At 41.2% G+C, this 16,068-nt stretch overlaps 2 protein-coding genes and 1 pseudogene across 3 annotated transcripts in view; 1 reads left to right on the top strand and 2 right to left on the bottom strand.

Moving 5' to 3' along the window:
• Positions 1–4,456, bottom strand: part of LOC139381795 (tetratricopeptide repeat protein 7A-like) — a 44,533-nt gene extending 40,077 nt beyond the window's left edge. For both annotated transcript variants that reach the window (XM_071125560.1, XM_071125561.1), the window contains exons 1-4: positions 4,367–4,456; positions 2,526–2,724; positions 982–1,145; positions 515–683 (exon numbers count right to left, since the gene is read on the bottom strand). In XM_071125560.1, the coding sequence (XP_070981661.1) occupies positions 515–683; positions 982–1,145; positions 2,526–2,724; positions 4,367–4,423 (589 nt within the window). In that variant the 5' untranslated portion in view covers positions 4,424–4,456. The remainder of the gene's footprint in view (positions 1–514; positions 684–981; positions 1,146–2,525; positions 2,725–4,366) is intronic.
• A 147-nt stretch (positions 4,457–4,603) lies between these two features.
• On the top strand, positions 4,604–10,061 carry LOC139381737 (multiple coagulation factor deficiency protein 2 homolog). Its single transcript, XM_071125477.1, has 4 exons — positions 4,604–4,682; positions 5,042–5,254; positions 6,512–6,671; positions 6,787–10,061. Exons 2-4 carry the CDS (start codon positions 5,088–5,090, stop codon positions 6,916–6,918), a joined length of 459 nt encoding a protein of 152 aa, XP_070981578.1. The 5' UTR covers positions 4,604–4,682; positions 5,042–5,087; the 3' UTR covers positions 6,919–10,061.
• A 541-nt stretch (positions 10,062–10,602) lies between these two features.
• Positions 10,603–12,491, bottom strand: LOC139381913 (homeobox protein prophet of Pit-1-like; annotated as a pseudogene).
• Positions 12,492–16,068: the final 3,577 nt, after the last annotated feature.

Raw genomic sequence — 16,068 nt, 5'->3', positions numbered from 1 at the left:
CTCCTACCATGGGAGATTAGGAACTAGATCATTAGGTACATTTATGCACAGTGCAGTTCAACTTGAGTGTTTTTCAGGGAAACGTGCCAGTCTACAGGCTTTGGTTTTCTCTTTGTCTAGTTCATCCGAGAGGAAGTAATGCCAGTATGCAAATCATATCTGAGTTCCATGTAATCATAACACTGTACAGATGGAGACTAAAACCAGAGCATACCTGATAGAAATCATAATTTGTAGCTCTGGGCTCGTATTCAAATAGCGTCTCAGAGTTTGAGTGTTGATCTAGGATCAGTTTCGATGTTTGCATTATAATGAATAGATGCTTGATGAAAATGGGCCCTGGTAATTTGTTTACTTTGTGCATTGAATGTCCATTTAGCATAGGTCATAATCAAGTAAAATTCTCAGGTCTCAGAATGTTTAGTCTGTCTACTAAACAAATACCAGACAGATCAAACATCATGTGTTTTCCATATTCCATATCACCCAGTATCTGCCTATGAAAGGATGGTACCTTTGATGACAAAGGCCTCTGCGAGCAGACGCAGGTGGTAGAGGGGCTGCTCATCCCCCGTCAGCTCGTCTATACCCACCCTTGCACACATGCCCTGTGCGTCATGGTAACAGCCCTGGACATAGTGTATTTTGGCCATCAGGAGAAGAGCCTCGTTCAGGTGCCTGGGCTGTGTGGGGACAGACAGACAGACAGACACAGAGAGACACGACACAAGGGCTGTGAGTTTTTGACACAACAATGACAAACAGGTAAGTAAACCAAGGGAAGGCAGCCTGAACCATCATTTTATTGTTAAGACTGTTACTAGAGACTAAGTGAAGAGCGATAGAGAAAACAGGTGCATGTGAAAATAATAGATTCATTGGAAACTTGGTGAGATAAGTTAACGAGATAGAAAGCTGAGTACAATCGGAGGAAGTGAGGTGTAGAATGAGGTGACACAAAGGGGAGATGCTCAGACTGACCACCAGCCGTCCCCTGCTCAGGATGGAGTTGAGGTAGCCCTTGGACCGGGACAGTTTGGGCTGGTTGATGTCCGTCAAAGGAGTGGCGTTGCGTAAAAGACTCAGGTTGTCCTGTAGACACTCCTCCAGAAGGGCCTCGGCCAATAACAGCGTCCCGTAGTCATCTGGAGAAGAGCAGAGGAGATTGGGACAGAATTCAGAGTAGTGGAAGGTTAAGTGGACTGAGTGTAGAAGTTGGAAGTTCAAGGTCAGGGGTGAGCAACTTTGGAAGCCAAAATAAACCCAGTCCATCATAGCATCATTTCCCAAAAGCCCCAGAGAGAAGCGAGAAAAAACACCAGTGGTGTCTAAAACTATAGTCACTGGATGGCAATAAAAGTCACTTGTAAACACATTCTGGATTAAGGCTTCCTGTTTGGTCCAGGTCTCACTTCTCTCACTCCTCTCCTGTCTCTGGTGGTGTGTTCTGACGCCAAGTCTGTGACTGGTGTTTATGTTCTGGCATCTCCGACATACTGTAGCCAGTCGTGTTTATGAGACTGTCCCAGTCAAGGTTAATCACTGAAAGGGAGGATCGGGGCTGCAGAAATGTATAATGTGACATGCAGTATGGTGTCTAAACACATAAAACAAATCATTCGGCTCTATAAAACATTAACGACAGTATAACAGCAATGTGTTACAAATCAGTTTCACTGGGAGCGTTAATGTGGTGCATAACTTCTATGAATTATTCAGGAGAGGAACAAATCCTCTACATAGCATCTGGATAAAGTTACATTATTTTCAACACACTGTTGTAATCTCCAAACTTCCTGGTCAGAGACTGATTATGATGTCACCATTGTCTTGAATTGCAACAACTAGGGACAGTTTCAAGACAGAGGGAAAACTGTCACTGTCAAGGCAGACAGGAGGCCAACTATGGATGACTTCAATTCTACACACTTTAGTCTAGAATAACACATTAAGAATTCTGTACACTTGCAAGCATGTTGAAAACAGTTTCAGGTGGGCAGTGGGCACTCCATTCAGCCAATAATATATTTGGTTATTGACACAATAACAGTGGCAAGCAGCAAGGTCATGAGCCATGTCACCTTACCCCATGTTTATTTTAACCAGGTGAGGTAATTAGCTAAATTAGCCTACCTACTGAGTGTTTAAGTGGTGTGTTTGAATATATAGGCTCACATACATTGAAAATAATAAAAAGGTCAAAGAATTACAGTGATGGTGACAACCAGTTAATACATGTTCATTACAACATGTTCTGTGTTTTGAACATTGTCCATTGAGAAGTGTTTGGTATTGATGTAGACAACGAACAGCTTCAGATACGCCCAAACTGCAGTAAAGTTGTTCATGGTTTGCAGAGTAGGGGAATGACATTGAGCTTACTTGCAGAGTACCAAGTCCAACACATGTGGAACTATTGCCATCCCTGCCCGGACATGTGACAAAAACTTACTGAGCATTTTTTTTAAAAAACTATACAAAAATCCAACAGGTCAGTCGTCAGTCAGTCAGTCACCAGCACTCACCGTCTTCGTGAAATCGTGCGGCCACTAGTTGCTCTACGATAGGGGGTATCTTGTCCCACTGGCACTCTGCTCTGTAGCGGTCGATCTCCGCTTCCAGACGGTATTGCGAGAAGGAGACCCTGCTGGTTGCCATGCCCGCTCTAGATCCCGATCTGTCTCGGTGACCGTACTCCCCTGATACCCGGGGAGTAACTGCGGACTGATAAACAGAACACGAAAAAAGTGTCATGTAATCTATGAGCATGTGCTGCTGCCCTACCTTCCCTTATACACATTATTGGTGGACATGTCAAAATAATATTTGACCACAATGTATTCTTAAATAGCACACACAAAGAAAATTAGTTTTAAACAAACTCAAGATACTATTGTACAGGTGATTCAGTTTTAGGATGAGATAGGAAGATGTGTATACCCATTGTGTGATTTTTTTATATTTTTACTTTCGTAGACTTAGATTTGTTTATATTTCATAATAACTATCTATTCAATGAATTAGCTTATTGTATAGCCAGTCGATATATATAACTTATTGGAGTCGACTCTACCCTTATATGCTTGTATTTATTTAGCATACAATAGGCCAACACAGCGCAAAGATTTTAGGAAACAATAATGTTTGTCGAAGTATTTGGGGTTTTTTTTCTTATTATTTTCTTTAGCCTATTTACGCTACAAACCATTTGCTATCATATATGCCACTGTAAAGCGTTTGTATTGAAGTGCATTTTGTCCTTGATAACCCGTCCTAGATTTTCCTTCAAAAGCTTTCCCTAACTAGATCAATTAGCCTACTGGGATTAACGCTAATAGCCTACCAGAGTTCAGTGTTTAGATAAAACAGTAACATTCAAACTGTGGATCTGAGACACACTTGTGGCAAATTATTATTCATGATTTTTACCGCAGTATATGTTAAATCCCTCAATAAATCCCAAGTAGTCTACTGTATCTAAAATGTCAGTTATCAACTATTTTAATTGACGGACTTCAGGATTTGGGACTATAGGTAGCTAAATTTACATCGGCCATATGGTCTGCTCAGACAATTCAGCACTGCACGGTAACGCGTGACTGACGAAATACGCCTCGATCACACCGACTATTTTTTTTTGCGTTTTGGTACCAGAAGTACATTCATTTCCAATGGAACGCTACGTTTGCTTTGAAGCATTGCGTTGCAGAGCCAGTTGCAGTGCGTTCTGAGTGGTACATACATTGGATTTATCGAATATATGCATCAAATTGTATCCGTAGACGGCTTGACAGAAATTATAGCAGAAGGTGCATTTTTGTTGCACACATATCCAGATGATGCTGCGTGCCATTTTTGTGCCAATGACACTGTAGGTGTGATCGAGGCGTACACCTGTTGCAAATCCATTGGCAAGAATGTAACACTTTACATGTTATACAAACTGATTACAAAAATGTATACATTTAATTGGCGCATGCCTTATTTGTGAGTAAGGGGCGGGACGAACACATTCAGTAGTCCAATGGTGGTCGTACAGTAAAGTTCATTGAATGTTACAACATACAATATTTGTGAATTTAAAAAAAGATTACAAAAAAATATGTATACACTATATGGGAATGATTATTTTATCGACCATTTGCCAAGAATATAAAACATTATTTCATATACCTTGACCTGGTGGCAGAACACATTTTAGCAACCATAGTTTCACAGGACGGCTGCTAAATCGTCTTTCACAAAAGCATTACAAAACGACAGTTCGAGGCACTTGACTAGCTAACACAGCAAACTAGTGCTTAGGTCAAGTGCATTACCTACGAATACAAGCTATCACAGGACAGTTTTCTACATCTAATCCAACCTCAAATCTTCGGAAAATAAATTTGGCGGCTTCATTTTCCCTATGAAAGGTTGACATTTGCTTGTCAGATGTGTTTACTTCTCAAATTCAACGAAACAACCACATTCATGTTCGTGTTTTGGACACTGACAGGTGTATGGTTGGACTATTGCACGCCTTCAAATCTCTGACGCAAAATGCCGATATCCAATCAGAATTTAGCTGTCGTGTCCGTGGGTTGAAAGGTGACTACGGCTCACAGCAATGCCCAAAAAGGGTGAAGATAGTTAAAATACAAATAGCTAAAGTGAACGGTTCCACGTCTGTTTTTAAGCTGGTGAGTATGCATTTTGATCTTTAATATCGCAGAAGATCCAGTTCATTATGGAGGGCTTGTTATCACCGTATTGATTATCTTGCTAAACTAACGGAAGGTCTTGAAAACCTAATAGATTTGTCTAAAGGTGCACTATGCTAGTATAATTAACGGTAGCCAGCAATGTGTCTGTGTCTACAACATCACTAGTTAGTTTGCATCCCGAACTGTACATATAATAGCATATCACTGAAAACAATTAGGCCTATCGCCTGCAAATAATGCAATTCCATTTAATTAATCTTCTCATTCTTCTGCTATCTATGTGTTTCCAAAAATGTTCATATGGGTTCATAGATGGAGCTCTCTTTCTCTCTCAGCTAGCTGCTCTTTCTGGCTGTCTGTGTAGTTACTGTACAGCCCAGAATGGTGTTAAGAGTAAGTGGCAGGAGGAGCGTTGTGTGGGGCTGGCTACTCCTGGTCTCCTGCTTTCTGCTGTCTGTCTGTTCACATGAGCAGGCAGCCCAAGAACACCCACCGGAGATTCACCATCCAAACATGCACCTGGACAAGAACATGGTCCATGACAGAGAGTGAGTACTGGATCGTGTTCATTGGGGTACACTGATCCAAAATGCTTTGCAACATAACAAAAGCAAACATTTCTTATTGGACAGATAGTACCTTCCTTTTTCTCTCTGTTTCGGAGCATTTTCTTCGATTCTGTGTCTAAAGAACAGGCCACATAATTGTGAATGGGTAGAAAAATGTGCAATACTATTGCCTGCCAAAAGAACATTAGGAGAAAATTCTGTTTACAAAACAGTAGGAACACCTGCTCTTTCCATTCTATGATTGCTCACGTATCAATGTCACTTGTTAAATCCACTTCAATCAGTGTAGATGAAGGGGAGGAGACCGGTTAACACTAAACAGTTTACATTGTGTGTCAAGAATGGTCCACCACCCAAAGGACATCCAGCGGCAAGTAGCCTGGTGGGTAGGAGCGTTGGGCCAGTAACCGAAAGGTTGCTGGATCGAATCCCTGAGCTGACGAGGTAAAAAACTGTCGTTCTGCCCTTAAGCAAGGCAGTTAACTGGGCACAAACAATGTCGAATAAGGCAGCCCCCTGCACCTCTTTGACTCAGAGGGGTTGGGTTAAGTGTGGAAGATGCATTCAGTTGTACAACCCTTTCCCAACTTGACACAACTAAGCATCCAGTGTCCCTGTGGAACACTTGACACTTTATACTCCATGCCCTGACCAATTGAGGCTATTCTGAGAGCAAAAGGGTGTGCAACTCTATATTAGGAAGGTGTTCATAATGTTTTGTGTGCTCTGTGTGTGTGTGTATGTGTGTGTGTATATATATATATATATATACAGTGCCTTGCGAAAGTATTCGGCCCCCTTGAACTTTGCGACCTTTTGCCAAACATTTCAGGCTTCAAACATAAATATATAAAACTGTATTTTTTTGTGAAGAATCAACAACAAGTGGGAGACAATCATGAAGTGGAACGACATTTATTGGATATTTCAAACTTTTTTAACAAATCAAAAACTGAAAAATTGGGCGTGCAAAATTATTGAGGCTGTTACAGCAGCAAATGGTGGACCAACTTCATATTAATGCCCATGATTTTGGAATGCGATGTTTGACGAGCAGGTGTCCACATACTTGGTGTATATTGTCCAAACATCTCACTACGGCACCAAAACCCTGAGCTCAAACAGCCTCTCAGCCTAAGTCTCCCAGATGCTTGAATTAAAGCTTTACCTTGCCTGACAGTATATGCTTGGTTAATGCACTGACCAGTGTCTCTTCTATGCCCTGTCTGTGTATAGACACATCATGGAGCATCTGGAAGGTGTGATTGACAAGCCTGAGTCAGATATGTTGCCACAGGAGCTGCAGTTGCACTACTTTAAGATGCATGACTATGATGGCAACAACTTACTGGATGGGCTGGAGTTGGCCACAGCCATCACTCATGTACACAAAGAGGTATGTGTAATTGCAAATGATATCAACAGCCAATGATGCCACATACTGTAATGCATTTTATTCACCTATGTACACACACTCATGTACAGTATATGCGTTTTCCACCTTTCTGCAGGAAAGAGGAGAGGAAAGCCAGCCTATGAAAGAGGAAGACCTCATAAGCCTTATAGATGACGTTCTAAGGGACGATGACAAAAACAACGATGGGTACATAGACTACGCCGAGTTTGCCAAGTCCCTGGAGTAGAGTAGAGGAGTGACGCTGCCTAACTGCTGAGACCTCTCTCAGTGCACTGCACATAACAATGCCACTTTCCATCTCAAAGCAAAATCTCTTGTTTATTTACCTGAGCCAGTGTACATGTCTCACGCTCTCTGTGGTGCTATCACTATCCTTTATCCATCCAGACAGCATACCAGGGGTGGACAAACTTTTTGGCTCGAGGTCCACATCGGGAGTTTGAAATTCAATGGAGGGCTGCACAGATTTTTTTTTTGGACTGATTTTCAGGCTAGCAAAAGGGCAGTAATTTAGAAATTATAATGGCCCTATATATTTTCATCTCATTTTAACCCAAAATACCCCCCCTTGAAATCACCCCTGAGATAGATACAGCTGAACTCGGAAGTTTACATACACCTTAGCCAAATACATTTAAACTCCGTTTTTCACAATTCCTGACATTTAGTCCTAGTAGAAATGATCTGTTTTAGGTCAGTTATGATCACCACTTTATTTTAAGAATATGAAATGTCAGAATAATAGTAGAGTGATTTATTTCAGCTTTTATTTATTTCATCACATACCCAGTGGGTCAGAAGTTTACATACACTCAATTAGTATTTGGTAGCATTGCCTTTTAATTGTTTAACTTGGGTCAAACGTGTCAGGTAGCCTTCCACAAGCTTCTCACAATAAGTTGGGTGAATTTTGGCCCATTCCTCCTGACAGAGCTGGTGTAACTGAGTCAGGTTTGTAGGACCCCTTGCTCGCACACGCCTTTTCAGTTCTGCCCACAAATTTTGTATGGGATTGAGGTCGGGGCTTTGTGATGGCCACTCCAATACCTTGACTTTGTTGTCCTTAAGCCATTTTGCCACAACTTTGGAAGTATGCTTTGGGTCATTGTTTATTTGAAAGAACCATTTGCAACCCAGCTTTAACTTCCTGACTGATGTCTTGAGATGTTGCTTCAATATATCCACATTATTTTCTGTCCTCATGATGCCATCCATTTTGTGAAGAGCACCAGTCCTTCCTGCAGCAAAGCACCCCCACAACATGATGCTGCCACCCCCGTGCTTCACGGTTGGGATGGTGTTCTTCGGCTTGCAAGCCTCCCCCTTTTTCCTCCAAACATAAGGATGGTTATTATGGCCAAACAGTTCTATTTTTGTTTCATCAGACCAGAGGACATTTCTCCAAAAAGTACAATCTTTGTTTCCATGTGCAGTTGCAAACTGTAGTCTGGCTTTTCTATGGCGGTTTTGGAGCAGTGGCATCTTCCTTGCTGTGCGGCCTTTCAGGTTTTGTCGATATAGGACTCGTTTTACTGTGAATATTAATACTTTTGTACTTGTTTCCTCCAGCATCTTCACAAGGTCCTTTGCTGCTGTTCTGGGATTGATTTGCACTTTTCGCACCAAAGTACTTTCATCTCTATGAGACAGAACGCTTCTCCTTCCTGAGATGTATGGTGGCTGCGTGGTCCCATGGTGTTTATACTTGCGTACTATTGTTTGTACAGATGAACGTGGTACCTTCAGGCATTTGGAAATTTCTCCCAAGGATGAAGCATACTTGTGGTCTACAATTTTGTTTTTGAGGTCTTGGCTGATTTCTTTTGATTTTCCCATGATGTCAAGCAAAGAGGCACTAAGTTTGACAGTAGGCCTTGAAATGTATCCACAGGTACACCTCCAATTGACTCAAATGATGTCAATTAGCCTATCAGAAGCTTCTAAAGCCATTACATAATTTTCTGGAATTTTCCAAGCTGTTTAAAGGCACAGTCAACTTAGTGTATGTAAACTTCTGGCCCACTGGAATTGTGATACAGTGAAATAATCTGTCTGTAAACAATTATTGGGAAAATTACTTGTGTCATGCACAAAGTAGATGTCCTAACCGACTTGCCAAAACTATAGTTTGTTAACAAGAAATTTGCGGAGTCGTTGAAAAACAAGGTTAATTGACTCCAACCTAAGTGTATGTAAACTTCCAACTTCAACTGTATATATATATATTATTATTATTATTATTACAGAAACTGCCAAGTTTGTCTGCTGTATGCTCACAACTAAATGAGTTCAGTCATGTTGGAATTTAATATTTACCTAAGTGATGCCTTGCTGTAAGATTATGGACCAATATATTTAAGTTAGGCCATTAACGACAACTGCCTGTGGTCCTTAACTTTAAGTGTGGCCTTTACTATTACTCATAGTGGGAATTATACGGCTCAGAAGCAGCCTAATGTACCACAGAATAAATATGAGAGTGTGGGAATGGCAAAGCAGGTTTGGAGGATTTGTCTGATCACAGAAACACGCTATGAACAGTGTTGCGTACAGTTGGAACAAAACGGAAGACAGTGTTTTGAAACAGAGGAAGTAATACCTCGGCTAGTCCTATAAGTATGCTCACTCTTGTTTTCAAAACACTTTCTCCCATTTGTTTGTACATCAACGCGACCCAGGTAACATAAAAGCAGGCCTGGTTCTGGTCAAACACGGGCAATAACAAATTAGTACTTTTTCTGCTGATCACTACATGCATCCCTAACGTGGTCTGTTACCCACCTACCTGAATGCTCAACTCCGCTTCCAGTTTACAGCAGGGCTGATACTCGAGATTAGCAGAATCTGAATGTAATACCGGAGCTGTGTCGTGCTGCGCATTGTGATTTCTTTGTCACTGGATTCAGTTGACTTGCAGCACTGTGAGATCTCTGGGTGATGCCATTACTCAAGGGACAACTTAATTTGACAGATGTGCTATAAGTAGAATGCATGGTTGTGTTGCTGTAAATGTTAGCTGCCTATTAAAGTGACAATGTTATGCGTAGGTACACCTCACTTTATTTTATTTTTTTTCCCCCCTCATGAGATGCATTGCTTTCAAACAGCTACAGATCATTAGAAGGTTACCAGGTCTTGTGTTATAAGGCCCAGGTCTATATTGAACCCATGAATAACATTTCTAATACTGAAAAAGTATTTGTTACAAAAGAGTTCTATTTTCGTCATTCGGTGTTGGTTGTTCAGTGAACTCAGTTTTATTTGAATAGAAATGTGTAATTGAACGCTATAAAATGTTAAAAGATTAGACAGATGCAACGGTGTTGTCTGTGTAATATACTTTTAATAAACAAATATGGAAGTATTCTCTGATGTAGTTATGTTGAGTATGTTTCAGTGGCATTCACACTGGCTTTTTGGAGCATGTTAGTGCAGTTCACTCTGAGGTAAAGGTTATGTTTGAATGGGATCTTAAGCACTTGTAAATTTGTAACATATTGTACTAGTTTGAATTTGACAACATATCAAACAAATTGCAGAAAAACAAATAATTTAACATCATACGAAATGGATGACATTGTGCACAATTTCCGGGGACCAGTTTTGAATCATGAGCGCTACTTTCAAAACCACTGGCTGAAATTATAAAATTTTTCTAGCATCACTTTTAACATAAACAAACAAATCACTCCCAATACACACTTTATTTACTGTGAGAATACAAAATAGGGTGTTAGGAGAAAGATGCTGCTATTTAGATGGCCTACAAATGTCTCTCTGTTAGGCAACCTTGAACTTTCAACCTGCTAGTTACAGAACATGTGACGTGCAATGGAAGGTATTCAAGGGGTGAAAGAGTGAAGTCATTCTCACTATTCTCTACATTCTTCATGTTCCTTAGTTCCTATCATTGCACAGATACAACAAATATGTATTGTGCAATGAATAACTGTTAATTCTTCTAAAACCACAGCCTATCTACCTCCGGAAGTAGAAGTTGCCCTTTTGTTAGTTCCAGTGAGAGGCAGGATCTAGAGCAGTCATGGAGAACACAGGCGTGGCCAGGTTGCTGGGTGGGGCTCCAATGTTCCGTAGCGGGCTGTACCACTCCTCAAGCTGGCCTGTGTGGTTGGAGTGGGAGTAACCACCTGGGGGCAGCATAGACGGGGACCGGGGGATATGGTGAGCCAGGGAGTGAGGGTAGTACTGGCAGGTTTATCCCTGTGGACTGAACACACATGCAGCCCAACAGTGCACCGTGCCCTGGCATCATGCCCATTGGCAAGACCTTTTGAGACCCACGCTCCTTCCTGCGGTATTTGACACGCCGATTTTGGAACCATACCTGTCAGATACAATAAGAAATAAGACTTAAGTAGGTTGAATTCGAGATTTGTCAATTTTATAGGAGAATTGATATAAAATTAAGTATGTCACAGTCTTTTGTAAATTAAAACCTTTTGTAAATTAAAACTGTTTGAGTTAGTAATTGCAAGCATTATCACCCCCCCCCCCCCCCCCCCACAGGATAAATATTGCTTTCAAATGTCTTTTTACTGTTGTTTTATTTCTTTACTTACCTACACACACACAAACCTTTTTTTCGCACCATTGGTTAGAGCCTGTAAGTAAGCATTTCACTGTAAACCTGTTGTATTCGGCTCACGTGACAAATAAACTTTGATTTGATTTAATACAATCCGTGTGGACTGATAAATAGGCTTAGGCCCAATGACCTGTATGAGTGCTTCACTGAGTTTGGTGAGCCGCACTAGTTCCTCACGGCAGTAGATGTCGGGGTAGTGGTTCTGTCCAAACACCATCCAGCTGGTCCAGCTGCTTGTGACTGAAGGTGGTGCAATAGCGCCTGCGCGGTGGGGATGGGTATGCTCTCCCACGCCTGCTGAGGCCTAGGGCCATACTGTCAAATGGGCCTTTTCTGACTAGGCTGCCCACATCTGTGGTCAGGATGAGGATAGGTTGAATGCGTGAGGACTTTGAATGGATGCTGCAATGGCAATCCGTCTGACTTGAATTAAACTGTAAGTTCTGGCTGAGCTTCTTTATTATACTCTCTAGTTCAGGTTTCATGACGTAGGCTGGCCAGGCCTATAGGCCTACTTGTGTTTCACGTTCACCATATAGGAAGTCGGTAACATTTGTAAGGACACATTTCACTGAGGACTGTGCTTCAAAAAAGAGGGATTACATGACCTTATCTTTCCCATCAACCTCGGGCAACCTAATAGCCACAAGGCTTTGCTGACAAAATCCAATCTCGTGAGAAAGAGATACCAGAGATGTGGGGATTTGACCAAGATTAAGTTAACAAAAGATAACAGTGACTAATTTGGTTGTCGAATTGGTTGACATAGTTGACTGGCTGTTCACGTTACACTGGATGGTGAACAGACAGAATTAACAGGGAACTGGCCAAAGTAGTATTTTGTAGTATTTTATTTGTAACATTTTTGTTGGTATTCTTTATCAATCTTTTTCATGAAAGTCCAGAAATATAATGGAATTTAATATAAAGTACCTACATTTTTTATTAACTAATACTACAGCATCAATTCATACTATTCAAATGTAATTCAGGCAGATATTAATGAAAGGCCTACGACAATATATAGTTTGTTATTAGTATTATAATATCATCATACAACTTTGACTGATACAATACAATTTTGACCGCAATTTTTTTTGAGACTGACCTGTGCTAGAGCTGATAGCGGTAATATCAGAATTACACTCCTGCTTACTCCCGACACCATCTGTGGGTGACTTTCCCAGGGCCATCTTCACCGGTGTGGTCTGTGATGCTACAATCAGGAGCGTGTCGCGGTAGGGGATTTTGCTATAGGACCGTTAAGGTACCCCCGTCGAGAGTGATATACAAGTCGTCTCACTCAAGTTCTTATGTCAACCGGCTAACAGGTGACTCACAGGCCCGCCGGACTGGCCTGGTTATGTATCCCTGCCCTTTTATTCTGAGATTAGCTTTATGTGATGCCGTTAGGCGTGTTTCGGGATTTTAGATAATATCAATCAGATTTAGAGTACCTCCTGCTTTACTTTCGCTTTCCCTTGGTATGCTCTTACAGCTAGACTCACGCAATCTATACCTTAGTTACGATTTACAGTCTATGTCCGTCGACTAATACTGCTTGAGTATTAATATAGAGGATACCTGTTACAATAAAATGATTATTCTGTCCAAACCATCATATTGTCTTTAGTGTAGAAACTAGACTTGTTCCCCTAGATTGGGAGTGTCAGAGGTGTTTTCTCCCCTCGAGTTTTGGGTCTAGCTTCTACTTTTTATTCAATGTTTGCAGTTCACACAGTTGTACACGTTATTACAGTTTCTTTTTGGTCCTTAATCAATCACATCAACAATCATCAAAACACTTACTACTATAAATGCCTTATATATATATGTATTACAACAAGCGGTTAATTACCTTAGCGCAGGTTGACCTGGCTGGTCCCCAAAGAGTATGTTCTTCCACTCACAATTTCTCCAGAGGCTTATCCAATCACTCTGTTCTGTTTCTCCTACTAGAAGTTTGTACTATGATTCTCTGAATCTTGTTTAAAGGCTGTGTCGAGATCAAGACCCTTCATATCTCCACTGATGCTGTGTATCTACTCCAGTTACGGGGTGGATTATGTAGGCAATCGGAGTGTACCGGGTAATGGTCTCTGTTCCTCTCTTTACAAGATCCAGAAATCAAAAGTTACAATTGTTCTAGAGTATGAAAATCAGATATGACCTTTTAGGTTGATGATAGTTGGAAGTATCACCAGCTGTCTGTCAGTGATAAGTCAAGTAGCACTATCATGCCCTCTTAAGGAAGGCATCTTCCTTATATACACACTCTCTCTTCAGGACACAGTCAACCCATGCTCTGAGGCACATTCTGATCATGCAGGCTAGCTATTCCTGTAAAGGGTCAGTGTGACATGTCACACTGGCACATCACACCTACACATTTTTAGATGCGGCCAGCTGTCACTGTGAAATGCCACTGTGAAACTATCACCAGTGACAGTGTCTATGCATCCCAAATCTGGCATCAGGTAAACCCATTCACATTCTACTGTTGGTTTAGCTTTTTCTTGTTTTGTCCATGACTCCCCTTCTTCCTCATTTGGGTGCGGTACTTGAACGTAAGGTACCTCATCGAACCAGTTATTTTTGCTCCCACTTAAGAGGCGGAGCCGGTGGTGAAGGTGTGTGCGGGCCCAGCAAAGGAGGTGTCCTCAGAGTCCTTTTTTTGTGCTACCGCATCAAGCGCTTGGCATACATTGAGCTAGCTACCTTTTGCTTTTCCCACCGTGTCTAGCTGTCATCACATGCCATTCCGACCCACCTCTACATTTACCTGGCTTTACTTAAGTATCTTTCCGGTTACGTAAGGTCACAGAAGGGCTACAGAATTTACTCAACACAGATGGAAAGGGGCTAAATGCTCACTGAATCACAAGAATTCAAGCATTAAGCTCGTCTATGGAAGCCATTGAAAACCGTTAATGGAAAATGTCTATCCTGTATCTTCATTTATCATTGCAGTTGTGCCTATGTCCACTAAGAGGTGACAACCTACAGCATCTGTCCATGAGAGTGTGCTGGGGAGACTGTGCTCCTTACAGAGTAGTCCCTCCCCAGCACACTATCATGTCCTCTTTCGTCTTGATTTACAGTTTGTTTTAATCGCTTTGGAACTATTTTCACAAGTATGTGATGAATTTTCGTACAAAGGTCCTTTTGTTTGTAGATATCTTTCGTCACACCACCGTTGACCCAAAATAAAAGTTTACTGTGAAATATAATGAGTACATTAATTTAATCACCAAAACTCAACATAATGATATCTTCTCAATTTAGTTATTTTAACAACCAGTTAATCTATTCTTTGCTGGTCTCTAGGGAGATAAATCTAGCTTACTAAATCGGCCATTGGCTAGGCCATCAGAAGCTAGATAAAGGCATCTGCCATTCAACTGAATTAAGGCAACAATTTGGAGTGACAGTGGAATCAACCAATCACATTTTGACCCTAATGGGTGGGATAAAAAACATGAGCTGGCACACACCCAGAGAAAATTATTGTATGTAGAGATGCTGACTTAGGTGATTAAACTATAAGCTATAAAAAATAAAAACTCACACACTCATATACAGTGCCTTGCGAAAGTATTCGGCCCCCTTGAACTTTGCGACCTTTTGCCACATTTCAGGCTTCAAACATAAAGATATAAAACTGTATTTTTTTGTGAAGAATCAACAACAAGTGGGACACAAGCATGAAGTAGAATGACATTTATTAGATATTTCAAACTTTTTTAACAAATCAAAAACTGAAAAATTGGGCGTGCAAAATTATTCAGCCCCCTTAAGTTAATACTTTGTAGCGACACCTTTTGCTGCGATTACAGCTGTAAGTCGCTTGGGGTATGTCTCGATCAGTTTTGCACATCGAGAGACTGAAATTTTTTCCCATTCCTCCTTGCAAAACAGCTCGAGCTCAGTGAGGTTGGATGGAGAGCATTTGTGAACAGCAGTTTTCAGTTCTTTCCACAGATTCTCGATTGGATTCAGGTCTGGACTTTGACTTGGCCATTCTAACACCTGGATATGTTTATTTTTGAACCATTCCATTGTAGATTTTGCTTTATGTTTTGGATCATTGTCTTGTTGGAAGACAAATCTCCGTCCCAGTCTCAGGTCTTTTGCAGACTCCATCAGGTTTTCTTCCAGAATGGTCCTGTATTTGGCTCCATCCATCTTCCCATCAATTTTAACCATCTTCCCTGTCCCTGCTGAAGAAAAGCAGGCCCAAACCATGATGCTGCCACCACCATGTTTGACAGTGGGGATGGTGTGTTCAGCTGTGTTGCTTTTACGCCAAACATAACGTTTTGCATTGTTGCCAAAAAGTTCAATTTTGGTTTCATCTGACCAGAGCACCACCTTCCACATGTTTGGTGTGTCTCCCAGGTGGCTTGTGGCAAACTTTAAACGACACTTTTTATGGATATCTTTAAGAAATGGCTTTCTTCTTGCCACTCTTCCATAAAGGCCAGATTTGTGCAATATACGACTGATTGTTGTCCTATGGACAGAGTCTCCCACCTCAGCTGTAGATCTCTGCAGTTCATCCAGAGTGATCATGGGCCTCTTGGCTGCATCTCTGATCAGTCTTCTCCTTGTATGAGCTGAAAGTTTAGAGGGACGGCCAGGTCTTGGTAGATTTGCAGTGGTCTGATACTCCTTCCATTTCAATATTATCGCTTGCACAGTGCTCCTTGGGATGTTTAAAGCTTGGGAAATCTTTTTGTATCCAAATCCGGCTTTAAACTTCTTCACAAC

Source organism: Oncorhynchus clarkii, chromosome 23, assembly GCF_045791955.1.
Source record: "Oncorhynchus clarkii lewisi isolate Uvic-CL-2024 chromosome 23, UVic_Ocla_1.0, whole genome shotgun sequence".
Taxonomy (NCBI): domain Eukaryota; kingdom Metazoa; phylum Chordata; class Actinopteri; order Salmoniformes; family Salmonidae; genus Oncorhynchus; species Oncorhynchus clarkii.
The sequence above is the reverse complement of the archived record's forward strand: the minus strand, read 5'-3'. Positions and strand labels throughout refer to the sequence as shown.